This window comes from Hypoxylon fragiforme (genome assembly GCF_022984875.1).
Source record: "Hypoxylon fragiforme strain CBS 206.31 chromosome Unknown GGS25scaffold_4, whole genome shotgun sequence".
Taxonomy (NCBI): Eukaryota; Fungi; Ascomycota; class Sordariomycetes; order Xylariales; family Hypoxylaceae; genus Hypoxylon; species Hypoxylon fragiforme.
Window position 1 is genome coordinate 2,436,373 of NW_026054759.1, and position 27,385 is coordinate 2,463,757.

The 27,385-nt window shown below is 49.3% G+C and overlaps 12 protein-coding genes across 12 annotated transcripts; 7 read left to right on the top strand and 5 right to left on the bottom strand.

Annotated features, from left to right (window-relative positions):
• Positions 1 to 590: 590 nt before the first annotated feature.
• Positions 591 to 1,714, bottom strand: GGS25DRAFT_530956 (putative class II peroxidase; the record flags this gene model as incomplete). Its single annotated transcript, XM_049265442.1, has 2 exons — positions 591 to 686; positions 758 to 1,714. The coding sequence occupies 2 exons, from the start codon at positions 1,712 to 1,714 to the stop codon at positions 591 to 593; spliced, it is 1,053 nt and encodes a 350-aa protein (XP_049117961.1).
• A 1,037-nt stretch (positions 1,715 to 2,751) lies between these two features.
• Positions 2,752 to 8,265, bottom strand: GGS25DRAFT_487044 (uncharacterized protein). Its single transcript, XM_049260679.1, has 2 exons — positions 8,030 to 8,265; positions 2,752 to 7,970 (listed from the first exon to the last, which is right to left on the bottom strand). The coding sequence occupies exon 2, from the start codon at positions 7,943 to 7,945 to the stop codon at positions 2,999 to 3,001; it is 4,947 nt and encodes a 1,648-aa protein (XP_049117962.1). The 5' UTR covers positions 7,946 to 7,970; positions 8,030 to 8,265; the 3' UTR covers positions 2,752 to 2,998.
• Positions 8,266 to 8,669: 404 nt separating this feature from the next.
• GGS25DRAFT_241929 (Fumarylacetoacetase) lies at positions 8,670 to 10,529 on the top strand. Its single transcript, XM_049257118.1, has 2 exons — positions 8,670 to 9,935; positions 9,994 to 10,529. Exons 1-2 carry the CDS (start codon positions 8,981 to 8,983, stop codon positions 10,338 to 10,340), a joined length of 1,302 nt encoding a protein of 433 aa, XP_049117963.1. The 5' UTR covers positions 8,670 to 8,980; the 3' UTR covers positions 10,341 to 10,529.
• A 491-nt stretch (positions 10,530 to 11,020) lies between these two features.
• Positions 11,021 to 11,536, top strand: GGS25DRAFT_520793 (uncharacterized protein; the record flags this gene model as incomplete). The annotated part of the gene is made up of 1 exon (XM_049263944.1): positions 11,021 to 11,536. One exon carries the CDS (start codon positions 11,021 to 11,023, stop codon positions 11,534 to 11,536), a length of 516 nt encoding a protein of 171 aa, XP_049117964.1.
• Positions 11,537 to 12,239: 703 nt separating this feature from the next.
• On the bottom strand, positions 12,240 to 12,803 carry GGS25DRAFT_241938 (uncharacterized protein). Its single transcript, XM_049257119.1, has 3 exons — positions 12,662 to 12,803; positions 12,455 to 12,603; positions 12,240 to 12,391 (listed from the first exon to the last, which is right to left on the bottom strand). Exons 1-3 carry the CDS (start codon positions 12,679 to 12,681, stop codon positions 12,252 to 12,254), a joined length of 309 nt encoding a protein of 102 aa, XP_049117965.1. The 5' UTR covers positions 12,682 to 12,803; the 3' UTR covers positions 12,240 to 12,251.
• Positions 12,804 to 13,506: 703 nt separating this feature from the next.
• On the top strand, positions 13,507 to 14,797 carry GGS25DRAFT_530957 (uncharacterized protein; the record flags this gene model as incomplete). The annotated part of the gene is made up of 2 exons (XM_049265443.1): positions 13,507 to 13,788; positions 13,862 to 14,797. The coding sequence occupies 2 exons, from the start codon at positions 13,507 to 13,509 to the stop codon at positions 14,795 to 14,797; spliced, it is 1,218 nt and encodes a 405-aa protein (XP_049117966.1).
• A 141-nt stretch (positions 14,798 to 14,938) lies between these two features.
• On the top strand, positions 14,939 to 15,727 carry GGS25DRAFT_487050 (uncharacterized protein). The gene has a single exon (XM_049260680.1). The coding sequence runs from the start codon at positions 15,276 to 15,278 to the stop codon at positions 15,492 to 15,494; it is 219 nt and encodes a 72-aa protein (XP_049117967.1). The 5' UTR covers positions 14,939 to 15,275; the 3' UTR covers positions 15,495 to 15,727.
• GGS25DRAFT_241958 (uncharacterized protein) lies at positions 15,561 to 17,403 on the top strand. Its single transcript, XM_049257120.1, has one exon. It carries the CDS (start codon positions 15,885 to 15,887, stop codon positions 17,178 to 17,180), a length of 1,296 nt encoding a protein of 431 aa, XP_049117968.1. The 5' UTR covers positions 15,561 to 15,884; the 3' UTR covers positions 17,181 to 17,403.
• A 279-nt stretch (positions 17,404 to 17,682) lies between these two features.
• On the bottom strand, positions 17,683 to 19,641 carry GGS25DRAFT_520797 (Gpi16 subunit, GPI transamidase component; the record flags this gene model as incomplete). The annotated part of the gene is made up of 3 exons (XM_049263945.1): positions 17,683 to 18,731; positions 18,796 to 19,196; positions 19,280 to 19,641. 3 exons carry the CDS (start codon positions 19,639 to 19,641, stop codon positions 17,683 to 17,685), a joined length of 1,812 nt encoding a protein of 603 aa, XP_049117969.1.
• Positions 19,642 to 20,122: 481 nt separating this feature from the next.
• GGS25DRAFT_487058 (uncharacterized protein) lies at positions 20,123 to 23,975 on the top strand. The gene is made up of 3 exons (XM_049260681.1): positions 20,123 to 20,506; positions 20,597 to 21,290; positions 21,350 to 23,975. The coding sequence occupies exons 1-3, from the start codon at positions 20,363 to 20,365 to the stop codon at positions 23,803 to 23,805; spliced, it is 3,294 nt and encodes a 1,097-aa protein (XP_049117970.1). The 5' UTR covers positions 20,123 to 20,362; the 3' UTR covers positions 23,806 to 23,975.
• Positions 23,976 to 24,165: 190 nt separating this feature from the next.
• GGS25DRAFT_242029 (LUC7 protein) lies at positions 24,166 to 25,340 on the top strand. Its single transcript, XM_049257122.1, has 2 exons — positions 24,166 to 24,282; positions 24,352 to 25,340. The coding sequence occupies exons 1-2, from the start codon at positions 24,255 to 24,257 to the stop codon at positions 25,167 to 25,169; spliced, it is 846 nt and encodes a 281-aa protein (XP_049117971.1). The 5' UTR covers positions 24,166 to 24,254; the 3' UTR covers positions 25,170 to 25,340.
• Positions 25,340 to 26,927, bottom strand: GGS25DRAFT_242026 (uncharacterized protein). Its single transcript, XM_049257121.1, has one exon. It carries the CDS (start codon positions 26,798 to 26,800, stop codon positions 25,511 to 25,513), a length of 1,290 nt encoding a protein of 429 aa, XP_049117972.1. The 5' UTR covers positions 26,801 to 26,927; the 3' UTR covers positions 25,340 to 25,510.
• Between the last annotated feature and the right edge of the window lie 458 nt (positions 26,928 to 27,385).

Consider the following 27,385-nt stretch of genomic DNA (forward strand, 5'->3'; position numbering starts at 1 on the left):
CATGCAATCATCAGGAGTAACATCTCGCTCATACCTACTACCTATTACAGTGACGCTCAACGGCACAGCTGTAGCTCTTGCTACTCTACTTATGATCGCCAACCTAGTTATTGTAGCCTCGTAACAGCGTACTGCTATCAGCTCGCTTATTCTCGGCGAAAATATTCTCTAGTTATGGCAGGGCTTGGCAGAGAAGAGCGGAGCTCCCCCGAGATCACCCAATCCAGTCCAGCTCAGCTGGATTGCCAAGAAAAGGGGTAAAAGGGGTTAAAAGAATCGAGTTGACAACCACATCCACATTTCGATGGAAAATACACACCATAAATATATTAAATATAGTCACCTTGCTCAAGAATATCTACTAAACACCTCCAGAGTGACCATTAGGTAATCTAAAACTGGGATATGAAGGAAACATGCTGATAAAAACACTTGCCCACCGTTCTAACCTAGAATCTGACACACATGTTGTTGCTTGAATACCATTAGCGAAAAAAACGCATTACTGCCATGATGTAGCGCTTCAATATACCCAGGTATTAAGTCGACCCAAACAGTCGTCACACCATACTTACCCCTTTCCAGTACCGTTATCGCGGCAGCGGCAACGCCTGCGTGATCTCCGTAAGATAATTCAGATTGCCGACGCCGAGAAGACTCATCCTGAAGTAAGCCTGCGCATAAGCCTATAAAACCATTAGCCCCCATCATCATCATCATCATCAAAGAAAACCACAGCATAGATTAGAAGACTCACCGGCCCCCAAACCCCCATCCCCCCCGCCCCCGCAAACTCCCCAAACCGTTCCTTCGTAGCCTCATGCCCGCTGATGCTCCAATCACTGTGGAAGATCAGCACGCCCGTCTCGTTGTCGCCCCCCAGCGTCTGCGCATAGAACGCGCTGTCCCACACCGCCGGCGTCGAGTCCTGCGGCGCGTCGTACCGGCCGGGGTCGACGAACCTCTGCCGCGCGACCGTGTGCGCGCCGACCAGCGCCACCAGGCCGTCGGCCGTGAACGTCTTCGCGGCGAAGAGGTCGATGAGCGTCTGCGCGTCTTGCTCGGGCAGCGGCAGCTTCCCCGTCGGCCCCGGGCGGCCGTCGTCTTTCCGGCCGACGAAGTGTCGTATGCGCGGGCCGCCGGGACAGCTGACCGTGGCCGTCACCGCGGCAGTCTGCACGAGGTCCGCCATGCTGATGTTGTACCCCGCGTACCTGCCATGCCAGGCCTTCGTCTGCGCCGCGATGTCCTCGAGCCCGCGGTTCTCGGGGCGCGCCAGCTCGTCGTCGCTGAGTAGGAGCGAGCCGTCGGCGCCGCCGTACGCGGAGTCCCTGTCCCAGGTAGCGGCGTCGTGGAAGCCCTGGCGGATGGCGCCGCGCGCGAGGGCCGTGCAGTCGGTGAAGGCGGTGCTGAGGTCGCCGATGATGTGGGACCAGATGCACAGGGTCGATTGCGTGCATGCGGCGGATGCGAGCGCGGCGGGGGGCGTGTACGTGCTACCGTCCGCGACCGCGCTCGCGCCTTGCAGGATGGCTTTTATTTCTGAGCCGACGGCGGTCAGGGCGTTATTGTCTTGGAGGTCGCCTAGCAGTTCGGTGGATCTGGACTGGAGGGGGGATCCATGACGGGCTTGGAGTTTGGCTATGGTATGGTCTAGGCCGGGGTAGCCCAGTGCCCAAGGGATGAATGGGCTGGTTATTATAAGGGCCTTCATACCAACCAAGCTATTCTTGGTGTTAGGCTTGGTGTGTGTCACTAGATGATTAGATTAACGAATGTAGTATAGGTACGGAAACGAAACTGTGAACGATTCGAGTAGAAACTGAGCATAGAATGAACGAAGCTGTCTTGATTCTGAAAGTCGATATGAGACATCAACACCTAGCTACTATGTTTATATACCTATTATTGAACGAGCACATGCGCTAAATCTTTCAGCTCGACATTCAGACACTATAGATCCGTCTTAACCGAGATGTGTCCAAGGATGCCCTCATCTCCGCCGAGGGCGAAGGATAAGAGCCCCTGGAATAATGATAGGCTACATATAGCTATCGCAGCACGATATGAAACGGTTCAGATGGCGAGAAACGCAACGCCACAGACCTCGAAGTCTACCTGCCTCATAAGTCCCAGGGGCCGACCTCGCAGCAAGCCGCGCGGCAAAATGGGTGGTGGATTCTAGTTCACACAGTTCGGACTGACTGCCGAACGACGAAGTTTCTTCTATCTGTTGAGCCTGCTGCTCGACGAGAAAGGAAGACAATGAACGCATTTCACATTAATAATGGGCCGCTTTGATACTGGCATACATGCTGCAACAAGTGCATATATCCCAAAATGTTGAGCCAGCTATTCTCCACATCTCGGGTGTGATCTAGTCCAATGGAATACAATGTTCGGGACGGGAAGTCTCCGAATGATACACAAGGGAAGATAGGGGTGGGTGTCTGTACAACTGGGTTAAACGGTCAAATATATTGAGATTGGATGCCCAGGTACCTGCCTACCTTAATTAGCAGGAACTGGCAATTCTGGAATGGTTTGTTCTAGCCTACATTACCTATTTAATATTCCAAACTTATAGGATTACTAGGAGCGTTGGTATGCAGTTCTAATTATACTCATTACAAGTGGTATTACAAGGTGACTACGAAGTGGCCTGGTGTTACAACAGCTCACAAGGTATGGTGTTCCGGACATCCGACTTCTCAGCATCAGTCTACGAGCCAACACAACTTGTAGCATCATGTCAATTTCGGGTGTATCGCATTAAGCATGGATTGTATCTAGGTAATGTGTTTTAGGTACTCCTTCATCACCAAGATGACTCAATGTCAAATTATCCGCAAACTTTTATAAACGCCACCCCCTTTTTCATATGCCTCCCGAAGTAGGTATGTAGACCATGACTCAAGACCTTTCTCCTTCAACGATGTCTTCCACGAGAATATAACTAACCATTGCTACCTAGCATTAATGGAAGAGCGTCGCATCTTCAAAAGCCAGCATTGTCACTCCCAGCATACCGACCGTAACCATATGGCTTAGTAGTCCAGTCGTATTGTCCGAACTTTTTGTTGTTTTTGCGAGTCATCAGCAGATAAGAAGCCCAGGATCGAGCAGCCTCAATATGACTATCCCCCCAACTACGAAGTAGCTTTAACGCCTTCGCACTCGATTCCGCATCCATCGGTTCTTCAGCTTCGGCTAAGAGATCCCCCGCCAATTCAACACGGAGATGGTCTGCGAGATTAAGATTTGACTGCCCAATAGCCTCCAGGGAGCCGAACTCCAGAGCCAGTGGAACGAAATCAGTCCTGGGGAATCGCCGCATTGCAATACGCTTCAGGGCCTTCCACTTATGATGGTAAGGGGTCTGATCCACTGAAATATCCTCGATCAACTCTGAGACACTCCTTGCAAACATGCGGTAGTCATTTGCCGACATCGTTTTCCAATGTGGCTTCCAATGGGATCCTTCAAGTATCTTGAGCTTGATGCTGAAACTGTCTGGGAGCTCCGTAGGCTTCCGATTCGGGTCATGCTGCCAAATAGGAGTTCGGAGATGGTCGATGCGTGAGATCAAGTCTTTCAGGATTGGCAGGCAGTTGCGCATGAAAGCCTCGTGAATTTCTGGCGATTTGCCACGTCCAGAAAACCCGACAACGCCGATGAGATCATCAAATTCAGTGGTATTAGACGTAGAGATATAGACCTCAGCCATATCAGTCACGAATTCCTTCAAGGCATCAACGGTAATACTACCAAGCCCGTCACGAGAAGCATTCAAGTCTTCGCTCAGTAGGAGGCTAATAGCCTGAGAAATGCCGAGATCTTGAATATGGTCAGTGCCTCCCCACATCAAAATCCAATGTTCCCCGGCTTGTGACTGAAGGAATCGAGTGTTATTATTGATAACATCGTTGATGACTTTGACACCTTCTGGAGGGTTGATATTAATCATCATCAGCTTCTTAATGGAGTCAAGCGCATATCCGGGCAGGAATCTAGGACTAGCCTTGAGAAGGTCTGGTAGTAGTCTTGGGTGTGGTGGAACACTGGGCAGATCTTCAACGGAGAACGAAAACCCGTTGCGAGACAAGAAAAGCGCCGTCCATCGTCGGTGATCGGCAATCATGAGTTTCAAGGCTGGGTTTATGATCCGATTCATCCAGACTTCTTGTCTTTGAAGACTGACTCCATCGTTGCCCGTAGGTATTGAAGAGACTAGTAGCTTTAAAATTGGTGGTAGGTCTTCCATATCCCTACCTCCACATACCTCGGGGAGACAGCCTTCCGATTCAGCCTGGGTCCATTCCATTTCTGTCAGTGGATGACGTCCATTCAAGGATGCAGCGATTGGCACAATGTGGTTTTCCAAAACACAGATGATGTTCGAGTGCAGCGCAGCGTTGGTCGTCTCGGACAGGATGCTCAATAAGCTCTTTAAAGCTGCCATTCGAATATCGACGTGTGCAGCGGCTATCAAAAGGCTCGCAAGAACATGGCACGTGGTATTCGGGTCAATGAACTTTGCATTTCGTAGCAGTTGAGCTATCATTTTGACTGTCGTGACCTTGACACGTGGTGGCAGCAGAGTCTCCTTTACCTTTTTGCTCAGCTTCACCCCATCGTCTTGTCCATCAAGCTTCGCGAGAATAGCAGAAGATAAGTCCACCATGAATTCTTTCGCCTCGATGGGAGATAAACGGTTCATGAAACCAACGGTCAGGACATGCCTGTTCCATGACCTATCGGCTTCGTGGTTGACCACGAAGTCTTTGATAAATTTGCACGCAGCAAGTGGTTTATTCCCTCGAGATAGGATTTTCAGCATTGTTACGACGGCATGGAGTACATATGTGTCTCTATCCTTATCGGTTCCTAATCGTGCAAACAAAGACTTTATCAACCCCTCCAGAAGCTGCGTAGGAACGATATCGGAAACTCTTTCCAGTAGCCGCAGAATGGTGTCCCTTTTAGTCTTCTCTCCTTTATGCTCCAAGAATTCATCGTCAAGGTAGAGAGCTGGGAAGCGAACGTCACTCGTGGATGGAAAGGGCTTCATCAACAACGAAGAGTTTGATCCATATGTGGCGTTTAAGGAAGCGATGATGGCAACGGCGAGAGCATCCTTTATCCGTGCTGGAATTGAGCTTTTAAGTTCATAAAAGTCGAATACGCTGGGTATAGATTGGCCCTCAACTGTGCTGGACCAAATAGGACGAAATGGTAAATAAGCCGTGTCTTTGGTCTGGTTTTTCCTGTCCGCGCTGGTTTCGAGCATACAATCTAAGCATGAAAGCGGAAGTCTGCGTGGCTCGTACTTGACAGTAAATGCAGACGATTGTGACATAGGACGCAAATCCGGATTCCACTCTAATGGAACCTCTGGGTCATCGCATTCTGGGAGTGCGATGTCTTCAATTCGGAACACCTCTGCTATTTTATCAGGCAACTTGAGTCCGCTAACCGAGTCAAAAACTTTCTTCCAGTACCACAACGATTCGCCTCTGAACATTCGGCTGCCAGTGAGCTCCTTTAGAGCATGAGACCAGGCGTTGAATATTCTGTTGTCACGGTCAATGCCTTTCGGGACTGCTGATATGAAAATCTGCAAGGCAAACTTATAGTCATCAACAAATTGGCCTATGGCTTCTCTTTCTTCCTCATCATCTGGCGGAGGGGCTAGCAGTATTTCTCCTGGGGCAAATATGACTGCCTGAGCTCTAGATTCCAGAAATTCCAGAGATGTCGTAAGAGTTGAGGGCACCCGCGGCAATAGACACTGAATAGGAAGACCTTTTGGCCATGGTTTTCCAAGTGTTGCAACTGCAGGATGGATTTTCATCCGGTATCCTTCCCAGAACACATCCCGTGCCTTTGCGAGGTTGTCAAGAAACTTTAATGCATGGCCATTCGGATTCTTCGGGACATCACTTTCCCATAGTAGGCCCCGTGGTCTGCTGAACTTGACCTCTAGGTACTCCTCCTTAAGCCACAAGGTTTCAAGCTCCAGCATCATCCGAATGGTCGGCTCCCACACGAAGGCATCGATCCAATGACCACAGAGTTGAGTATTCTTTTGTAGAGTATCTAGCCGCTCCATGCGCCGACCGATTACTTTCGATGGTAAACCCAAGAGCTCCTTTATATCGTACTGGTTAAAAGAAGGTTCTCGAATATAGATAGAAATAAGCTCCATGTACTTCATGATTATGCGGTTCGCATGCTCAACGTTGTGTTCAATTACCGTCAATGAAATCGAATGGCCCTTTTGATGCCGAGGAATTGCACTCAAAAGGTCAAGGCCTTCATTTGTGCTGACTGTTTCTGTATCAAGTAGTCGCATTGATGTTAGCGGGTCCCTATCAAATCTCCGTGTCCATTGGAGGGTGTCTTCGTATAGATCCAGCTGGCCGGATGCAATGGAAATGATAACAGCAGAGTGAGCCCAACCAGCCCTATCCTCTGCATCTTGCGCAGCTTCTGCTTTAGATTTCCTATGTTTTAAGACACGGCGGGTCTCGCTGAGGTATTGGAAATCGCTCATGTGCCATGAGTTCAGGAGGGCAAAGAAGACATCCGGATCATCAGATGCATAGTGATCATTATCGACACGGGTTGACCAATATTGGTATCCACGATCAGTCTTAATGGAAAGAAAGTTTCCCTTCACGTAAATCTCCCTTAGATATCGAAAGAGGCGAAGAGACTCATCCTTTGGAAGTAGGTAAAAGAGTCTACAAGGCCAGGATTGATTGAGGGACTTGAGCTTTTCATTGTCAGTGGTGGAGGGGAAGTCAATGTTGATCTCAAAAGGTCTGGCACTTTGGAGTAATAGTCGCAACAGCGGGAAGCGCAGTTTACATTTAACCTGCTGTAGCTGTTGTATTATCTGCGTAAATGTCCAGTTGTGCTTCGGCTTCATGAGGCAGACTAGTTTCGTTAGAAGTTGTTCCATGGTCTCCTGTTTCTCATGGGCACGCTCCCATGCTTGAGCCGCGTAATAGATGATGTTATGGTCCAGTTTGTCGGCAACACTAGGTTCCATATCTATCACCTGTGTAAGGAGGCGGTAGAACTTGATTTGAACATTCACGGCTTCTCTTCGATGGAAAAGACGTTTGGCCAAAGGACGGATCAGTTCCTCGATGAGGTTTTCTGCATTTCTTTTCAGGGAATCAGGAGCCACTGTCAATCTTTCCAGGACTGTAAGAGAGAACCAGATGTCACTGCTCTTGAGCACAAACTGGTACGACGTGATCTTTTTCTCGTTTCCCTTCTCTGGGAAGACTGCGGCAAGGAACTCTCGTTGATAGTATTTGATTTGCACACGGCAAATCAACTTCCGAGGCTGTCGGCTGGTGGAAACAGATTCCAGGACGATGTCTGCTGTGCAAGCAGGGATGATCTTGTCGAAGACTGTGCCAAGGGGTCTGATGCTGGTGCTGGGATTGAAGTTTACACTGTCATCTTCCCCGGTAGTATTCTGAAGCGCTTTATATAGGCCGGATATACATAGCTGACGCTCCTCAACTGGGCCCTTCGTAGTATTGGTTTTCCCCAAGTTTCGACAAAGTAGTCTGACTTCATCGACCGACATTTCAGATACCAACTTCAGCAGACCTTGGATTCCGCCCATGGCAATCCACATGTCGGAGAATGAGTCTGACTGGAGTTTCTTCGTGAAAAGGTTGATGGCCACCCGTCGAGCAAGAGAAGAAACATTCTGGTGAATAGAGGCGGCAATGGCATCTGGCTCTTTGCAAACAGAGAGGAACACATGTACCACTGTAGGCACAAGGGATCCTAAACCAATATGTGCGTAAATATGGTCGGATATCGCTTTCCAGTCACTAGACGCCAATAGTTCCTGGAAATATCGCGCCAGCTCCTTGGGGGAGCTGTTGCGAATAATGGCGTTGTCTACGGCAGCCATGTTTGCCGTTGAACTTGTGAAGTTCCTGGAAGCACAAGTTAATATGTATGTAGGATGATAGTAGTTAATTGTTATAAGACATACAAGATATGCGTTCTGTTGTTTTTCTTTTTCTTTGTTCTTGCTGCCGTTGTGTTCGTAAGAGCAGTCACTGACTTGTGCTTTGCGGTGTTGTAATGGAGAAATGAAGGTGGATGAGGGAATGAACGTAAAATTCAATTAAGAGCACTGAGATGAATAAGAAGAGAGCATGCCCTCTAGCTGGGCAGGTACCAGCTTTATATACTCTGCACATTGTAGCTGCCTCAGGCATGTTAGATATATTGGAAGTTAGTCATACGGCGAATGTAGCCCTGAAGGTGACTAAGGTTACTACTACATATGTACTGTAGGTACCTACCGTGCCTACCTTAAGGTACGGTAGGTACCTATTACCTATGAATTGACACTACATACATATGTAGTAGTACCTAGGGTACCTAAAGGAAGCTAGGACAGTGCTAAATGGTACGGCTAAAGGTGGAGACGCCGTAGCTGTGTGATCTAAATTCGCGTGTGACCCCTGCAACTTCATCAACGATACTGTATACCCCCACCTTCCCCCACACGCAGCTTCAATGTTCCTCCTAAGAGATACCTAAGCCCTAGGGTAGTGTCGGGCACTGTCGGCACATTGATAAAAAACGATAAACATTCATGTAGTTATGTATTGTACTGAGGTATTCAGGACTCCCCTTCAATGCCTGTGTCGATACCCACCCAAGGTACACCTCAGTGCTCCCATTCAAACGTCGATACTACATACTAACCTACCTAACCTAGTTAGGATCATCCATCAATATTACTACTACTACACACACCCGCAGTACTGAACATATCATCGATCTCCTTCAATCTTTGAATGGGCATATGTACAACTTATACCTTGCTTCGTACATATGTGAATAGCCTAAGGACCATAGCACCAAGCATTACTCATTTGCAACTACTTAGAGAATTTGTCTATAATACAAGTTGGGACTACGAATTCATACCATGGCATTAACATGGATTCCTGACATATCCCCCGATACTCCGTTTTCCCTTGCCAATATCCCATTTGGTATCATCAGCTCTTCAGCAGATCCCACACCACACGCTGCCATTGCTATTGGATCCTCAGTGCTCGATCTAAAGGTCCTTTCTGGATATGGATCCTTTGCGGAGATATTTCCAGCGTTGAAGGAACACCGTGATGTCTTCTCCAAGCCTACTCTCAATGACTTCGCAGCCTTAGGCCGGCCCATTCATCGCGAAGTCCGTGGAACCATTCAAGACCTCTTATCCAATGAAACTTCACGCCCAGAGGTCTTAAAGGACAATGCAGAATTACGAGAAAAGGCGTTACTCTCCCAGCGTAGCGTAAAGATGCACTTGCCCATGAGTATCGGCGACTATACTGACTTCTATGCTGGGTTTCACCATGCCTATACCGTTGGTTCTTTATTCCGTGGCCCACAGACTGCTCTACAACCCAACTACACCCATCTTCCCGTTGGATACCATGGCCGAGCATCCAGCATCGTAGTCTCGGGCACACCGGTTAAGCGACCTTGGGGTCAGATCATTATTGACCAGGCAGCAGAGCCTAAGCAGCCTACCACGGCTCCAAGCAGACTTCTGGATATGGAGTTGGAGCTGGGATGCTTCATAGCGACCCCAAACAACATGGGGTCATCCATCAAAGTTACCGACGCAGAAGACCATATCTTCGGATACGTTCTCCTCAACGACTGGAGCGCACGCGACATCCAATCCTGGGAGTACGTTCCTCTGGGGCCGTTCAACAGCAAGAACTTCGCCACCAGCATCAGCCCCTGGGTCGTTCTTGCCGATGCCCTGGAGCCGTTCCGAAGTAAGGGTGTTGACAACTGGACGCCCCTACAAGGGTACCTGAACGAAGGCAAAGAGGAGAACGTCTTTGCCATTGACCTACAAATTGACCTTGAGAGTATGTGTTTTGTAAACTTCAACGAAGTCTTCTTGACCAATGACTAACAACAGCGCAGCACCCCAGGGAGACTCAACAACAATCTGCAAAACGAGTTCGAAGTACCTTCTATGGTCATTCCCCCAGATGATCGCCCATCACTCACTGGGCGGCTGCCCTCTGAGAACTGGTGATCTCCTTGGCTCGGGGACGATCAGCGGGCCGACGTTGCAAGAAAGGGGGAGTCTGTTAGAGCTGAGTGAGGGCGGAAAGAAGGATATCATGCTTTACGGCATGGACGTGCGTCGTTATTTGAAAGATGGCGACCAAGTCACCATCCGTGGCATTTGCGGGCAGTCGGGTGCGAAAGTGGGCTTTGGCGAATGTGTTGGTCGTGTAATAGAAGCTGGAGCTAGCCCACTATAGAGCCCCTGCTACAGATCGTATTGGGTACTGACTGTACGGAGGAAGCTAGTATATATTCATCTCTACATATATAAGCACGGTGGTTGCTGTTTCAAATATACCTCACATCCATACTCTCCCTATAATGCCTTGGCTAACCCATAGTGTAGTCACTTATATCTGCATTACGCGCCTCTAGTTGGTATACAGCTTATTACATCAACTGTTTGAATAAGATAAATCACAAGTTTGAGTGTGTCTTGTCTTGTAAGACCATACGTAGGTACCTACTTAGGTAGGTACGGATCTCATGTAGCCCAGACAATGATGTTTCACACAACGCACTATAACAAAGCGGGTTGTTCAGCATCAATCATTGTTTTGCTTGTATCTCCAAGAGTATACAATTCAGACATAGCCCATAGCCCCTGATGACTTACCTATCCATTTCCTTTGTTGGGTACCTTACTAAAGTCCTTAGAGATCGGAATATGTGTCTTATGACAACTCACATAGTGATATTGAACTGTAACTCTGTGGCCGTTACTAATCATGGGGATGTGTTAGTTAACGACATGTTTGTAACCTCCCATCGTGGACTATAAATTCACCCCCATGTAATCTTTCATAAAATTCCGTGTAAATATTCCAAAACCTCAACAAAGTTTAACTACGTCTCAAGACACTTCTACCACACCACAATGCCTTATCCCAGTCGTAAAGGAGGGAAGGTGTCACGTCGCCAGAAGAAGAGATTAGATAATGATGATGAACAGCGCGAGCTCCTACTCAAAGACAAGAGCCAAGAATACGCTTACATCGAGAAGGCTCTCGGCCACGGTCAGTTCCGGGTCCGGATTCTCAGCGTAAAGGGGGATGGCATCCCAGCTATACGCCACGCTATCGCCCGGGGCAGTATGAGTAGGAGGAGACAGTTCGTCAGTGATGGTGACGTTGCTCTTGTAGCACTTCGTGATTTCGAAGAAGATAAGGTGGACATAATCCATTTGTATAGGGAGTCTGAGATAGCACGACTAATTGAGTGTGGCGAGTTGCCCAGTAATGTTTTTGATCCTCCGCAAGGTGACGAGATAGATGCGCCGAGTAATTTTGTGATCATATTTGTAAATGAGGAAGATGGTGAAGGTGGTGAAGATGATCACAGTGATGGCGACGATGATGATGATGAGATATTCACCAACATACCAAGTAAATAATGCTGCCTCGCCCATCAGGTTTTAACGTACCTACCTAGATGTTTAATACCTCACCGGGCAGTCTTTAACTACCTTAGGTACCTAACTATTAGCTAAAAATACAACTTTCCTATTCACCACCTCTCCAGTTCCCATTTCCTTCATTTCCGTCGTATATTATGAGATTAGATATAAGTAATATTTCCAACTATTTGATATACCATTAACTCGAATCAAATTCTTTCAATGTGATCACCAAATTTTAATTGCTTTCACGAATACAACCCCCCCCCCCCCCCCCCCCCCTCTTTTCTTGTACTTCAAACCCACTTGTTCACATCACGTTGCTAATGGGTTACTGGAAAGGAATGATTGACTTACTCTACTATTAGATGGAATTTAACAGTTAATCACAGGATATTCACATTCAAAAGCATTCATGATGAGATCTCCAAATGGTCTATTAATATGTACCTCGCACCAAGCGGCGGCCAGCCAGCCCGCAAAATACTAGGTGATCAGCATCAGGGTTGGAGGGGGGGTCGTGATTGATTCCATCGTGTAGTTGTAGACCACGAACTTAATCCATGCAAAAATGGGGTATCTTGTGTGTGTGTGTGTGCGCGCTTTCCGCTTCTCCCAATCAATTGTCGTCGCTCTTTGCTACTGCTTGTCTTCCTTGAGATTCCAAAACTGTACACTGCGTCTCCAGTGCACAGGTGCAGGTCGGTGTGCATTAGTAGAGACCCACGCAGATGTCACCCCTAACGCGGGCAGTCAGGTGGACCTCGGCCTCGAGGTCGAGCTTGATGCCGACCAAGAGGGCGGCGGTCTTCTGGTTGCCGTTGTCGTCGGTGGCACCCCTGAGGAGCGAGCCTAGGAGAGAATGTTAGTAAATTCGATACTCCAATGCATCGAGTTTGATTGGTTTAGTCTTACCAGCTGGTTGAGCCAAACCAACCGAGGTAGGTAGTTGGGGAAGGGTCTGAGAGAGCTGGTTCTGGGGGCGACGGCCACCTCGTGCCTGGCCATCAGACTCGGAGTCGCTGTTATAGGCGACGTTGTTCTTCATGGGGATAGCGGAAGTGCTAAATTTTGTTAGACCGGATTGTATCTTACACCTGATAGAATCAAGAATCGACTTACGTGCTGGTAGGGGCGGCCATTTTGAATTATTTATTATCGGATTAATCGAATGAAGATCTCAAAAAAAAATGTTTGAACGACGAAGGTATCGGGTCGTGTGGGAAAGTCAGGCCGGCTGAAGTTGTTGTTGTGAAGATGGAATTTGATGCTTGATGATGAGAATAAAAAAAAACCCATTACCAAGTCGGCATCAGAACTACTTTTATATGCCGTTGACCTCAACACAAGCTTCAACGAAATAGCTTATTCTCCAGACAATTGACTAGGAATATGTCCCTGCGTTCGAAACAACTTCGATTGTGCTGGGTGTGCTGGGTGTGCTGGGTCCGCTGCGACGCCAATGGAGTTCATCATCACTCCGATGTAACGCAGTCGTTCGATATGGCACGATCGAACTCGTCCAATTATTCCTTGCTCGAGTTGCAGTGGAAACTTTACCCTATTCCGATTGCCTGTCCATCTCTTGGATGGTCTGGGTGTGGTGGACCCCTGGATCAAAGCGTTGAGCCTCAAACGTCAAGGGTCTCGTTTGACCCCGGTTTTCCCTGGCAGTGCCGAGATCTGATCTGAGAAAATGGCATGATATGTCAGGAAATAGGGTCTCTTGGGTGTAATAGGAGATTCAGCTAATACTAGGATCCCGGGGAAAAAACTAATTATTCTAAAATCTGGTATCAATCTGTCCAGAGTAATTCCATTTCAAGAAAAATTACCCCCCAAATAACTATTATCTCTTCTTTAAGCTTGACATACACGTGTAATCAGTTTGTTGGTGCAAAAACACATTTCCCCTATCTTTCTGCCATTACTTTCTTCTGGTGACGATAGCCTAACTACAGAGACTGATGTCGTCGACTAGTAATATTCACGCATCCGAAACTTTCACAGTCAAAGGGAAGACCCTTCAAGAAGCACTCGAAGAGTTAGCTATGGCGTTGCCTATGATACTGGCGCTCACAATCGCCCCTGCCCTATTGGGAACGCAGGAGGCGATTCGCCAAAGTCAATCCAAGAACAAGCGAGAAGAGCACCGTTCTCGTCGCTGTAATATGGTGGTATCATGTGTCAAACAATCTATCCGAAGTCGGGACATAGATGGCAAGCTCGTCGTATTAAAAGACAACAAGGTAAGTTACCTAAGCACTTACTCATACGAAAGACTTGCATGTGGAATAAGTTGCTAATAGAAGGGTGTCATAGCTATACATCACCACCAGTACACCATCGGTTGAAGAGGGCCAACCCACTGCCTCTGGTAGCGGGTATCCATTCTCAGGATACTACTTACCATACCCCGACAAGCCATACGAGGGTCTCGTCAGCACTATTAGCGATGACCCTCCCATGTTAAACTGGATCTACGTCGACAAAGACACATACGAGTTAAAGTATGGAGTTCGTGCTGATGCGCAACCACACATCACTGGGCCCTTCGATTGCACCCGGCAGGACCGGCGCATGACATTAGAAAAGTGGGAGGGCTTCGTCGCGGTCGAGGAGTTCCCCGGAATATGGGCTCTCTACTTCGACCGCGACGACGATGGCCTCGTCACCAAGGTTCCCATGGGAACCAGAGTGCTCGAGGTGGAGCTGACGCGGCGCGAGAAGAAGGAGCGCAAGCCCGAGCCAGACCCGAACCAGCCGCAGACGCTAGACGAGAAGATGAAGCAGCACAAGGAGCAGACTCAACGGGAAGAGGAGGAGAGGCAAGAGATGCTGAATCAACAGCAGCAAGCCGAGGCGGAGGCTCAACCAACTCCTACGGCAGAATCACAAGAACAACAGAATGAGGCAGATCCGTCTTTAAGCCAAACTGCGGAAATTGAGGACAGGACTCTTAACCTAGACAAACTGAAGCTCCAGCCAGAGACTCTCGCGGCGCAGCCGTCAGGTGCGTTTCTCCACTCGCCAAGCGTAGCCACGGACAACGTTTCATTCTGGTCAGCAGCGAGGAAAGCAGACGGGCTCAGCGACACCGCATCTGTCACGGCAGCTAGCTCTATTGCAGATCGACTCGATATTTTAGATGAAGCGAACGGCGAGGTAGGAGAAAATGCTGGAGGATATATGAAGCCTTACGTGGAAGATGACCCTACGCCGGAAAGGGAAGTGGATGATGTAAATAATAGTACCTAGAATATAGAAATAACCTAAGCCGTAATAAACGAACGTGGCTGCAAGCAATATGCCGTTGGAACATCAATCAACCTATCTTAGATACCTAGCCACCTACCTAGTAGGACCCAGTATTCGTAATATGATCCGCTGGGTAGAATGGGCCGTTCCGCCATCTCGATGTGTCCAAGTGTTCGAATGTACTGACACCCTGAGGCAATAAACACTTATAAAACTTCTTGATATAGTGACACGTACTTGAGAATGGATATTGATCAAAATTTAACATAACACCTATCCACCAAGCTGCACAAGTAAGGGGCTGGCCAGTATACGACCACAGCTCTGGAATCGCTCCCTCACGCCCGCTAGCCTTCATCTGAACTTGAATACCCTCATTTCGGCATTCGTAGACGAAGCCACTGACCCAAAGCGTGATGTGAGTAACATGAGTTAGGCACCTAAGCTACCACCATTTACCAGAACAAAAAAAAAAAAAATGAGGCTAATCCCGCCCCTGGCGATGATGTGGTTGTCAGTATTAACGGGGACGGGGTCACCTAGTCGATCCCCCGTGTCTTGGTTTCAGATTGCGACTCTGCGCGCCGGGGAGCTTTGGGCAGGGCGCTGGGCCCATATCAGCTGTTTTCCAGGAACCATAGCGTCTCAACTTACCCGCAGCGGCATCCACCATCATGCGTTTGCTTGCACCCTTTGACGTTCTTTCGCAATGTCAATCAATCATCGACAGTTGGTTTCTTCTGTGCTGCTGCTGATGATCCAAGCATCGATCCCCAGCTGCTGGCAGCTAGCTCTATCTAGTTACCTAGTACTTCGTAGACATCATCTGTAAAACTGTTCTTGCATTTTTGTAGAGTCTATGATTTGCTTACTATGATCTTCATACTTTCGTTACATTAATATTATTGGTTTTTTTTTTTTTTCTTTTTTCCTTCTATTTCGTTTCTCCTATACGGCTGGCCATTTTGAAATTAAATTTATTCAATTATTGAAACATACCTACTTGAGGGATGCCGCTTAATACCTACTCCTAACAGCTGGGCTAGTAGTGAGTGAAGATATATTAAATCAAAGACAATAAAACACGATGATCGCAGACCTCCTGAACTCCCTCGCCAACGACGCCGATGATTCGGACGGCGTGGCGCAATTGATTGTTACTGCCCTGGGGTCCTCCGGGCAGCACTACGTGTGTTGGAAGACTCATTCTGGGGAATACAGACAACGCAAGTCCATAGTTATAGCCACCTCAGCCTACCACCAATACATGCTAACCCTCTCGCCTCCAGAATCCAGCAGCCTCCCCACCCGCCTCCAAGACTGGCTCTTCCCCTCCGACGGCAGCACGCGGGACTTCGAGACCCTGCAGGTCGTCCTCTCCGGCGAAGACACCTTCTGGGCATCGGACCGGAACGGCGAAGTCCGCAGCGAGCCCTCAGGCACCCAGCAGCAACGGCTGCGGCGCGCCCTGACCATCAGCGGCGAGAGCCCGAACTCCTCTCCCGCACACCGACGGCGGTCCAGCCGAGCGCGCGAACTCGCCACCGAAGCCGACGGCGAGCGGCCGCGCTCGAACACGCTGCCGGCGTCGCAGTCGCCGGTCGCGGACAACTCCCCCCCCGGACCGCAGCCGCAGCCGCAGCCAAGGCCGCTGAAGCCGCTGGCAACGCACACGCGCTCGTCGTCGGTGGACAAGCTGCGGCGGATCTCGATCGTCCCGCTCGCGTTCCACCAGCAGCGGCGGTCGTGGGCCACGCGGCCGCGGAGCCTGGTGTACGGGCGGGATGAGCTGGAGGTGCTGAAGGAGCAGCCGAGCCCGGAGATCGCTGCAACGCCAACAGCACCTACATCAACATCAACATCAGCACCCGCGCCCGCGCCCGCGCCCGCGCGAGCGAAATCAGCCACGCCACCGCCCATGGTCCCAGGCAGCCGGTGCACATGCGACCACCACTGGCCGCGGCGGCCGCGGTCGAACTACGCCGACGCGAGCGTGCAGACGGATCCTATCCCAACCCCAACCCCAACCCCGGATCCCGACCCCATCAGCCTCGACACCTTCGCACCACCCCATACCCGAAGGCCAAGCCGGCACCACTTCCGGCAGGAATCAACCACATCCACAGCCTCCACAGCGTCCTCCTACTCCGCGGCCACGCACAGCAAGCGGTCGAGCATCGAGACCATCACGACGCAGCCGGACACGTATCCCGACCTCAGCAGCGAGAAGAGGAGGAAGAGGAGGACGTACTACGAAGGGGGAGGAGAAGAAAGGTGGCAGCGGTGGGAGCTGTCCGTGAACGTGAACCCGGTGATCATGGGGCGGATGCAGGATTACTTCCGCTCGTCGACGTATACGCTGGGTGCGGCGTTGCAGTCGTAGGGGATGGATGGTGTAGGATAGGTATGTGGATAGGGGGGGGGGGGTCGGGAGAGAAACTCTCGTCGCAACAGACGAGCAAAAGCAAGCCTGTGGCAGCCTAGAGATCTGCTCTACCTATGGCGATTGGTACACACCTAAATACCTACTCCTAGGTAGCGTCTGAAGAGGCATTCAACTTCATTTTAATATATACCCTGGGTAGGTAGGTACCTGAGGTACCTACCTTGGATTTCAATCATCAAAATTGTGGCATTTTGCTGTTTCGTATAGAATCTCCGCCTAGTAGCAAAAGGGGAGGCAGTGCATAGCATTCACCAGTCCTTCACGCCTCGGACTAAGCTTCAATGTCAAAACTCTGCACAGTAGATTGCTCCAATAGTGTCCAGGCAAACCTACTGTAACTCCAATGAACATCAGTCACAAAAAGACAACTCACGTGCATATAGGGGGCAATACCTTTAGCAATTACTTTCTATAAGGCCATTAAATACCATATCATTATCTAATCTACCTTCTTCCCCTTGGCCTCCTTAAACTTTTGTGCTAACTTAGCAACAGCAGCCATAATCCTACCCTTTAAACCGCTTACACTGGCATCGGCGCTCTCGTCTGCGCCGACGAATCTTCGTATCAAAATATTGTACATGCCCCCAAAAGCCAAGGCGATAGCCGTGCTCGTGAAGATGATTACATTATACGGCATGCTAAAGTCCGGCGTCGGCAGACTGAGCAGCAGCGTCGTCGTTCGAAGATTCGACATCTTTTGCCTGGCCTGTGAGGCGTTGTGAGACTCGGAAGGTAGTATGGTTATAATAGCTGCGGCCACATCGAAGCCGCGGTTTGCGTCTGGAGGATACTCGGTATACCTCAAAATAGACTTTTCGAAATCGTAAGTAAGAAACACTGTACTAGCGGGTGGAATGCGCATCCTCAGTTCAAGTTGGGTTCCCCGGACACGGTCAAGAGCTGGACGGTAATAAATCTCTTCAATGATATCCTTCTTACCACTTGCGACTCCGTCAATCTGAGTCTTTAGGGTATGAAGGTATATCCGCATGAACCATGGTAAAGTCTCCATATAGAAAAATTCAACTTCTGTATCAGGACTTGGGTTGGTAAGGATAGTCCTGACTCCGCCACGTTCATATCCATGCCCTGTAAAGCTACGCTCCGCATATAAAAGGGGAGTTTCCGGCTCAACAATCTCCTTAACCCTGTGCTCGATTTCTTTCTGTACGTGTGGAAGAATCATGGAGAAATCAGCATCTGATGGAATTTGGTAACATCGAGAAGGTCCCTGTGGATTCTTAATCTCAGTTGCACCCTCAGTAATATAAACATCTCTGCTGAGAGGAGCTTGGATGCAAACAGGGGGGATAGTCGGGTCGGTTAATGGACAGGCCCCCTTAATTGGCTTGCCAAAGACTTGGTCAACTGCCCATTCTTGACCCTCTGCATAATCAGTCGGGAAGCACGTGTCACCAGAATGGTATGGCTTCGAGGAATTGCACTTGAGATCGTGGCCTGGCGGTGGCCTGGGAATAGGGTTGCCTATTGCGGAGTCAGATGTAAAGATTCTGACTGACTTTGAAACAAAACAGCGGGCTTTACTTACCCCTAGGCCGCTTAGATCTTTCGATGTCTAAGACCATGTCGATAGTCTGCTCGATCTGCAGTACACATTCTTCCCCATCTGGGCATATAGGTCGGATATCGATTGCCATGCTTTGCCAGGATGCGTCGAAGAGTTTATGCCCATCCAGTAGACTAGAGATTCCGGCCTTCCCCTTGCACGGAAGTAGCTTCAGAAAGGGGGTTAGGTTTTCGGTACAAACCACTTCTCTCGGCAATACACCATGTAGTAGTTGCATGTTTTCAAGAGTGGAAGATGAATGGTCTCCTTCGGGTTGGAAGGACATGACAGGTCGAGTTGTCCTAGTTTCGTCGATGAAGTTTAGAGAGGCGCAGAAGAGGCCGGACAATGCGTTCGTGAGAGACAGCCATTTCTGGCTCGCCCTAAAAAAAAAAAAAGAGAAAGAACAACGTTAGCGGTGGACAATTGAATGATGTTTGGTGACAGGATGCATAGGAAATCGTACTCTTCGTCAGTTTCTGCTTCTATCCAAGCCCATAGCTCAACACCTGTCCCACCTTCCTTAGTACCATCCCATGGCCTCGCTCCCCAGCTCTCCGCGTCCCATCTTCCCAAGCTAAATCTTAGATGCAGTTCTCTTGTTCCGACATGTTGTAGTATTTGGCCTAAAGAGCGAGGGAAGTACCGAAAGTTGTGCGCTTCGAACTGCGACAAGGTGGTATTGGATCTGAAGTTGAAACTAGAGAGAAGGGTGGATTGCGGCAGCGGCTTAAGAGTTAGTTGTTCGTAATAGTCGGAAGCAGAAACAATAGCAAGATTCCAAAATAGAATTGAAAGGGGTATCAAGTAAGAAAAGAAAGGACGCATTGTGAAGGTTGATAGTCCATCAGGACGACATTTTGCTTGTCGTGATTGTAGTTGTAGTAGTGATCAATCATCACCACGAACATTTAAAGCTACATGTACAATTACTAGCTACAGGGTTTAAGATTTAGTCACTGCAGGGATGCACTCACTTAGACCTTATGTACATTTGTCAGGATTTAACTAGGTACTTGGTCATGTGATCAGGGATATCTTGCATCCTGGAGCACGTGACTTATCATAGGTCATTCTATTTCCAAGAACATCGCAGGTTGTGCCGCACTTGCCACTTGACCAACTTTCATACTTACCAGCATCTACTCATGTAAAATTCCTCGTTTCCTCATCAGTACTACCCGGTTTCCAATTGCAGTCATGTTACCTAACTTACCTAGGTTAGGTAAGGTACCCTTGGTACTAGGTAGATACTTTATGTATTTATAGCAACTACCATTGAAGTAAACGCAATAATAATAAGAGTATATCCACATCTTCCTAGCCATCCTTTGCAGACAATCGTGAAAAAGTACCCTTGAACATGTATACGGAAATGTAGAAGAGTGGTTTGTCTAAAAATATCTCATATCAAAATTTGCGAGGCCCTCTTAACATAATACAAATCTTGTATAAATGCAATGGCTTGCTCTCCACATGGCTGTTTTTCGGGAGTGTCGGTCTCTTCGATAGTCTCTCTGCATCTCATCTGCACATTGACCTGCTGACTATGTACTTTCCAAGACTGTTCGGACTGCTCTCCGCCATCTGTCTTGGGAGCAGAGGGACTGTGTCTGATCCATTACAACCTCAGAGACGTCAAGATGGGACATCTGGTCGACATTCCAGATGTAGTCTCTCCGGCAAAAGCCCAGTCAGTACACCCTGTCGTCTACATGCCTAGTAGACGTCTACCTATTGGCTTTCTACAGAGAAATGATGCTAAATAGTGACATATTGCTAGCTCGACATCTGTGACATGTCCACCGCAACGCTTGAAGTAGCCCTATATGAAAAAAGGAATGTCAGGAGGGATGGCGTTGGGACTACGCCAACCGAGCTAAAAATGCCGGACATCAAACCGATTAATACGTTCCCCATGCCAGGTAACAAGCTTAGCACAACAAAAGTCTCTTCGGCCCAGACAATACCCCCGGATATAAAGCCTATCAACACATTGAAAATGCCCAGTATTACCATAGATACTACCAACATCCATTCAACTACAAAGTCTTCACTTTTAAATTCATCATTGGTCAGTCCCACAAGTGCTCATCGTGCCACTACACTGAAAAACTCTACCGATGCGAGAAGTACGAGTAGCTCTACTGTTACCAAAGGCACGCCTGCCAACTCAACACTCCCGGGCGTTGTCCCCATTCCTATCACCACAGGGAAAACCACGGAGGAACACCCTACTAGCACACACCATACCAGTGAGAAGTCTACGGGCAGCGTAACCGGTACTATTATATCTCACCCATCTGCTCTGACGGCTTCCAGCACAGTGTCCAGCAGATCATCAACAACCGCCCCGCCTGTTATGCTCACATTGCCCCCTGCAGCTGCATTTGTTCCACTGACCGATTATACTGCCACTACACCGGCATATATCACGACAACTTCACCCGGGGGGAACAGTCCAACCGTAGTACCAAGTAAGCAAGTCGCCAGGAATCGTGCCAAGTATATGCTGACATTGCTGCAACAACAAAAGTCATCATTCCTTTCATAGGGCCACCACAGATATGCTTTAACTGTTTTAATATATTTCCACCTAATATTCAGATTGATACCCCAAAGTTCTGTGTGCAGTTATTCAAGTTGAGAAATGGTAACTGTCCGTTGGATGAGATACAAACTAATAAGAACGAAAAGAACGACAATGACGATAACAAGGATGATAAAGATAAAGATAAGGATAAAGATGACAAGGAGGACAGCAAGGACAATAAGAAGGATGACAAGAAAGGCGAAGTCAAGTCAATTCAGACTGACATGCCAACTGCAACTAGCAAGCCGACCGTAACCGAAAAACCAACATCAACTAAGGACTCCACCAAAGAAAGCTGCGATACAACTAGCACAGCATTCCACAAAAGCATCACTTGTATCAAAACGGCCACGAACCAGGCCAGTCTCTCGTGCTCCACGAAAACGTATAGCACGGTGACTGGCTGTAGAGCAACCGGCTCATCGACAACAGTAACAGGATCTTACGAGACCTTGGACGCTGTGCCATGCTCACCCGAAACCTGCGGCGGGGGGAAATGCCCCGTGCCAGCATTGGCCCTGCGGCCGCGAAAGAACAAGCCCCGCAGAACTGATAAATACTCGATATTCAAGCGCAACGCCAATGATCAAGGCGACTGGGTCGAGCCCAGCCAGTATCCATCACACACGGAGTTTATAGCTGGCGAGGTTAAGGCGGCGCACTTTTCCACCTCTCCGCGATATCAAGTTGTCAAATGGCCTGACGAAACCGACTTTCCGACCTCAGTAACGGTAGTTTTTGGTGATGAGCCTGTTACGCTAGCCTTGGAAAAACTGTTTGGGTGCACCGGGGTAATTGTAGTCTCGACTAGAGGGGTGTGGATGATGCATATATGGGAGTACTTATTTACCAAGACCACAGACGCGGAGTTCAAAGAAAAGGTCCTCGACAGACTTAGCAATGGGCTGCCCAAAGATTTTAACGCCGATGAGTACCACAAATATAACCTTTTAGATTTGGTCGAAAACCAAAATCTACCGGAAGAGTTGGGCTTCATGTTTGGCGAAGAGGGCGAGGTTCCGGATACACGTATTTTCCTTTTCGCGCCGTGGAAACGACTCGGAGACAAAAAATTCGTAGATGTACAAACTAAAGACATCAAGTACTATGCAGACAAAGACAACATCCCCATACCTGAAGAAGAATTATATTCCGAAAATGCGAATCAGGGCAACTTCAACGCCGACGACAAACTAGACAAATTGAGCGACAGACTGGAATATTTGCTAGGAGTAGAGGATGAGATGCGTGATCCGATCACCGACTTTGTCGGCTATGCTCCACGAACGCTCCCTATCAGCGTAATTAATAGGAAGCCCCCAATTAGCCAAGATGAAGCACGGGAATTTTTAGATGATCGGAATTACAAATCGCATCGTGGGAAGGTGCTTCTGCAGTACCAGCCGGCAAAATGCGATGGCAGGAAGGCGTCGTGGCGCTTGTGGATTGAGGGCCGTGAGCTCGGTGAGCGACATTTCTCATGGGATGCGCCGATGAAACAGACATGGAAACCTCGACAGGGCCGACGCGCAGAGGAAGGTGAGGCTTGTCCTGCGAAAATAAGCCAGACAGCCTCCAAGGCTACCACATCTAGTCAGACGAGCAAGACCACCACAGCTAGCAATACTAGCAAGGTCATCACAACTAGTCATAGTAGTAAACCTACCTTAGCCAGCGATACTAGCAAGGCGACGACAACTAGTCATAGTAGTAAGACTACTATAGCCAGCCACAGCAGCGCAGACAGCAAGACCGCTAAGACTAGTGCTACGAGTACAACCAGCAAGAAGACTGGCGAAAGCCCAGCAGCTACCAGTACCGCAGACCCTACTGGGGTGCACGCTGCTCCTTGCGACCAGGAACAGTGCTCCAAAAAGGCATGTCCTAATGGAGGGCACGCCAGCTGCCTAGTACTCAACCGTCTTCCCAATGGCGGAGGATTCCAGAAAATCTGTTCCTGTCCTCAACCCGAGTACACCAAAGGCTCGTGCAAGGCCAGCATCTGGGAGCAATCGGCAGGACCGCTCGACGGCGTGACGGCCAAGGTGACATTGTTCGACGGCGGGGGCCACAACCTTACCTACCAAGAAACCGATGGCAGGGAGGCTTGGAATAAAGCCATGTCCTTCATCCCCCAGAAAACAAAGCTGCCGAAGAACTTGGATATCGTTTTCACCAATACCCTGCCAAAGGGCGTAAAAGCGGAACCGTGCCAAATGGGAGACCTGGATTGCTCTCCATCGAGATATAAAGACTGGATCATCAAACTCACGTATGATGGCATTGCTTGGGACAGTACAGAAACTGACACGAAAAAGCCGCGGTATTGTACCAGTAATGGCTGGGTAAAGCAAAATTCATTGCCGTTTCGCAATGTGGACTGTCATTTCCCTTGTTAAAGATAGGGGGTTAATATGAAATAGCTTAGGCCAATATAATGTAGACTCATAGAAATCATTGAACGAACATTAACATAGAAGTTGGTTTGAAGTTGGTCTACGTGATGCATACTACTAGTAGTACATTTAAACATGTTGTGATTCTTTGAGCATATATCGCAATAGCCAGTGTGATTGTGAAGAAGAAGAAGAACGGATAATGTAATTTATGTAGCAAATAAGATGCCCCATATTATCTGCTGCTTACAAGGTCTAGTAGGTTAATTACTGGCCATCTAATTGGCCAAAGCTGCAGGCCCATAGTTATTTTTAGTTTACTAAGCTCGCTTTTCTTCGTCGATTGATTTTCAGCCTTGAAATCCTTCAACGCTTTCCTATTCCTTTCAGCCTCGTCGTTCACCAACCACAAACTTTTCCACACCACGACATTACTTAGTACTACCTCGATAATGGCAGCAGAACAGAGGAAGCTGCTTGGTAAGTTATTTATCAAACTGTGATATCCTTCGTCAGTTGCACCCGCTAACCACCTCCCCTCCCCCTTAGAGCAGCTAATGGGTGGTCCGCAGACCTCCCGCGCAGCCCAGGTCTCCCTGACCGACCCCAAGGTGTGCCGCTCCTACATCGTCGGCACGTGCCCCCACGACCTCTTCACCAACACCAAGCAAGACCTCGGCCCGTGCCCCAAGATCCACGCCGAGTCCCTGAAGAACGAGTACGAAGCTTTGCCCGAGGCCGCGCGGCAAAAATACGGCTTCGAGATCGACTACGCGCGGGACCTACAAAAATACATCGAGGAATGCAACCGGCGGATCGACGCCGCGCAGCGACGGCTCGAGAAAACCCCCGACGAGATCCGCCAGACGAACGTGCTGCTCAAGACGATCTCGGACCTGAGCGCGACGATCAACTGCGGGCTGCACGAGGTGCAGATCCTGGGGGACCTGGGGGAGGTGAGCCGCGCGTACGAGGAGTTCTTCCGCGTGCGGCAGGCGGCGCAGACCAAGCTCGAGCGCGAGCGCGAGCTCAAGACCCTCGCCGACACCAGTGGACCCTCGGGCCACCAGAAGCTGCAGGTCTGCGACGTCTGCGGCGCGTATTTGTCTAGGCTCGACAACGACCGCCGCCTCGCCGACCACTTCTACGGAAAAATGCACCTCGGCTACGCGCAGATGCGCAAGACGTACGAAGCCCTGCCTAAGGATATACGGGGCCGGCCGCGTCCGTCGATGCAGGATGATGGACCCATGCGCGATGATGGTGGTTACGGGGACGGGGGATGGAAGGGAGGGCCTAGAGGGCCGAGACGTGGCGGCTACGGAGGGAGAAGTGGACGAGGCTTCCGTAGTGGTGGTGGGTGGTAATGGTAATGGTAATGGCACGATGGGTCTGATCATACAATGCATGTGGCGGAGTTATCGGTGTTCTGGGTCTTTGCTATCACGGTCAAAAGTTGACATGACTTTACTGATTACTATAGGCATACTACTACTTACATTCACACACATCAGCATACTTCTCAATAATTCTGTCCTCTTTTTTTTGATTTATTTTATTTCATTTGGTATCTCTAATGTTGCTTGCATTGGTTCTTTACTTTCAGCCTAGAACCTTCGTAATTCGTACGCGTCATCCCCCCTTTCCTTTTCACTTTTTCCCATCCTCGATTCAAAGAAGACTTGATTGGGGGTCCAAGAAAATAACTCTAGGACCCTTTCTTCTCATCAAGCGCAGCCATCTCATCGTCCCATTTGCCAATGGGGGGCAAAGTGAGGCTAGGCGAAAGAAGAGACATCGGTGGCGCGTCTGACGTCTTGGTCGAAGTATCTAACTTCTTCGGCATTGGCAGAGCTGGGAATTCATCTGCAGTAGGGGGAGCTTGCGCCGGCTTGGGCTTCTGAGCCCCATTGCCGTTGTGTGCGGGTGTCGGTTTGCCCATGCCACCACCATCACCACGACGCTCGTAATCATGGTTGAATCCGCCACGGCCACCTCGCCCGCCACCTCTTCCACGCCCGCCGCGCCCGCCGCGCCCACGGCCTCGAAAATCATCTGGTCCAAATTCTCTTGGTACCGCATCACCGTCTTTCTCGGCAAAGCGACTGCCGGCCAGCGACGCACCGCTTCGTGCCCCTCTTACCCCTCCATTGGCCCCCCAGAATTGCGTTTTACGGTCTCGTTCCTCCTCCATGGCCTTTCCTTCATCCCAACTTCCGCCCTCCTTAGCGCCCATAGCCCGGAGCTTTCTCTCGCGATTGGCAGCGCGCTCTTCGTCCATTCGGCGGCGCTCTTCTTCACCTCGGCGTCGGCGCTCTGCTTCCTCCGCGCGTCGTCGTCGCGCCTCTTCCATACCCTTTTCGTACGCAAGTGCGTGGGATCGGCTATCGCGTTCGGCCTGTTCGAATCGCCGGGTCTTTTCCGCCGATAGGATTCGCATCTCCTCCATCTTGGCGGCAAGTTCCGATTCTGTCAGCTTCGTGCGCGGGTTTCCACCTGAGGCGAGGCGGTCCACGTGTGCGGTGTTCTGCCCTGACTTTGTGAGGGATGATTGCTGTGCCTTCTTGCTGGTGGGGCTGCTGGCTTCGTCGCTGGTGCCATTCTTGGCTAGCGATGGATCTTGCACTGGCTGCTGTAGCTGCAATTGCTGTCCGGCCACATCGGTTGGTGAAGCTGTCGCAACGAGGGCGGCGACGGGGGAGGCAACCGGAGCGATGGCGACAGGCTTTGGGGAGTGCTTTCGTGGGCGTTGATTATGTGCTGGCTTTGCTGGCTTTGCGTGGCGCGATTGAGCAAGAGAGCGCGGCGCATTTGGTGTCGGCGCAGGCTTTGTAGTTGGGGTTGGCTCCGCAGTATTTGCAGGCAGACTGGTCTCGACTACTGAAGTGGGTTCATCAATTGTCGTGTGCCCCGTCGCTTCATTCACTTGAGTTTCCACCGGCTCAAAATCATCAGCGAATAAATCATCATCAGTACGACCGTTGAATTGATCGTCCATGATGATGGGGTTAATATTGTACTTTGTATTTTGTATTTTTGCTTTACCGAGCACAAGAAAACCCAGTGATCAAAGCCAGTAAAGAAAAGAAAAATGTTGTGAGAGGAAGTGCCAAGTTGTCAAAGTTAGAAACCTTGAAGTAATATTATTCACTAACGCCGATGAAGGGATAAAACTTGAACCCCGCCAGTTGGATGTTTGCGTTAAAGAATTAGCACAGAAATACAATTGGTAGTTATTGGGTAAGAACTTGAATGAGTGAGGGGGGCGGGGCACGCCGCACAGCTACTAACGCCCGAGTCCTGGGCTGCTGGGCATCCTTCGACCGGGTACTGCTAAGGTTAGGTACCTCAGCCCCAGCGGGGAAGTCGGACAGAGAAATCCCGGTTCGTACGAATTATGTAATCCTATTTTCCTATTTCCCGTAAATACATAAATGGGCCCATGAGGTACCTATGTCATTGTATGAGCCTCTTCAAGTTATTATTATCCCAAATGACTCGGCAATTATTTCTTTAACTACAGCCAAGAGATTCTTTATATACCTACCCACAAACCACAATTGAAATGTAGGTCTCCAGATGA

Excerpts from the sequence above, each read along its gene's own strand:
- GGS25DRAFT_487058 (XM_049260681.1), top strand. The coding sequence starts at position 20,363 with ATGTACTTTCCAAGACTGTTCGGACTGCTCTCCGCCATCTGTCTTGGG. Across the intron at positions 20,507-20,596 it reads GTCTCTCCGGCAAAAGCCCA|CTCGACATCTGTGACATGTC; the intron begins GTCAGTACACCC and ends ACATATTGCTAG. Across the intron at positions 21,291-21,349 it reads CAGTCCAACCGTAGTACCAA|TCATCATTCCTTTCATAGGG; the intron begins GTAAGCAAGTCG and ends CAACAACAAAAG.
- GGS25DRAFT_487044 (XM_049260679.1), bottom strand. The coding sequence starts at position 7,945 with ATGGCTGCCGTAGACAACGCCATTATTCGCAACAGCTCCCCCAAGGAG.
- GGS25DRAFT_241938 (XM_049257119.1), bottom strand. The coding sequence starts at position 12,681 with ATGGCCGCCCCTACCAGCAC. Across the intron at positions 12,604-12,661 it reads ATGGCCGCCCCTACCAGCAC|CACTTCCGCTATCCCCATGA; the intron begins GTAAGTCGATTC and ends AACAAAATTTAG. Across the intron at positions 12,392-12,454 it reads TGGTTTGGCTCAACCAGCTG|GCTCGCTCCTCAGGGGTGCC; the intron begins GTAAGACTAAAC and ends ATTCTCTCCTAG.
- GGS25DRAFT_242029 (XM_049257122.1), top strand. The coding sequence starts at position 24,255 with ATGGCAGCAGAACAGAGGAAGCTGCTTG. Across the intron at positions 24,283-24,351 it reads AGAACAGAGGAAGCTGCTTG|AGCAGCTAATGGGTGGTCCG; the intron begins GTAAGTTATTTA and ends CCTCCCCCTTAG.
- GGS25DRAFT_241958 (XM_049257120.1), top strand. The coding sequence starts at position 15,885 with ATGATCGCAGACCTCCTGAACTCCCTCGCCAACGACGCCGATGATTCG.
- GGS25DRAFT_241929 (XM_049257118.1), top strand. The coding sequence starts at position 8,981 with ATGGCATTAACATGGATTCCTGACATATCCCCCGATACTCCGTTTTCC. Across the intron at positions 9,936-9,993 it reads CCTACAAATTGACCTTGAGA|CACCCCAGGGAGACTCAACA; the intron begins GTATGTGTTTTG and ends ACAACAGCGCAG.
- GGS25DRAFT_242026 (XM_049257121.1), bottom strand. The coding sequence starts at position 26,800 with ATGGACGATCAATTCAACGGTCGTACTGATGATGATTTATTCGCTGAT.
- GGS25DRAFT_487050 (XM_049260680.1), top strand. The coding sequence starts at position 15,276 with ATGAGGCTAATCCCGCCCCTGGCGATGATGTGGTTGTCAGTATTAACG.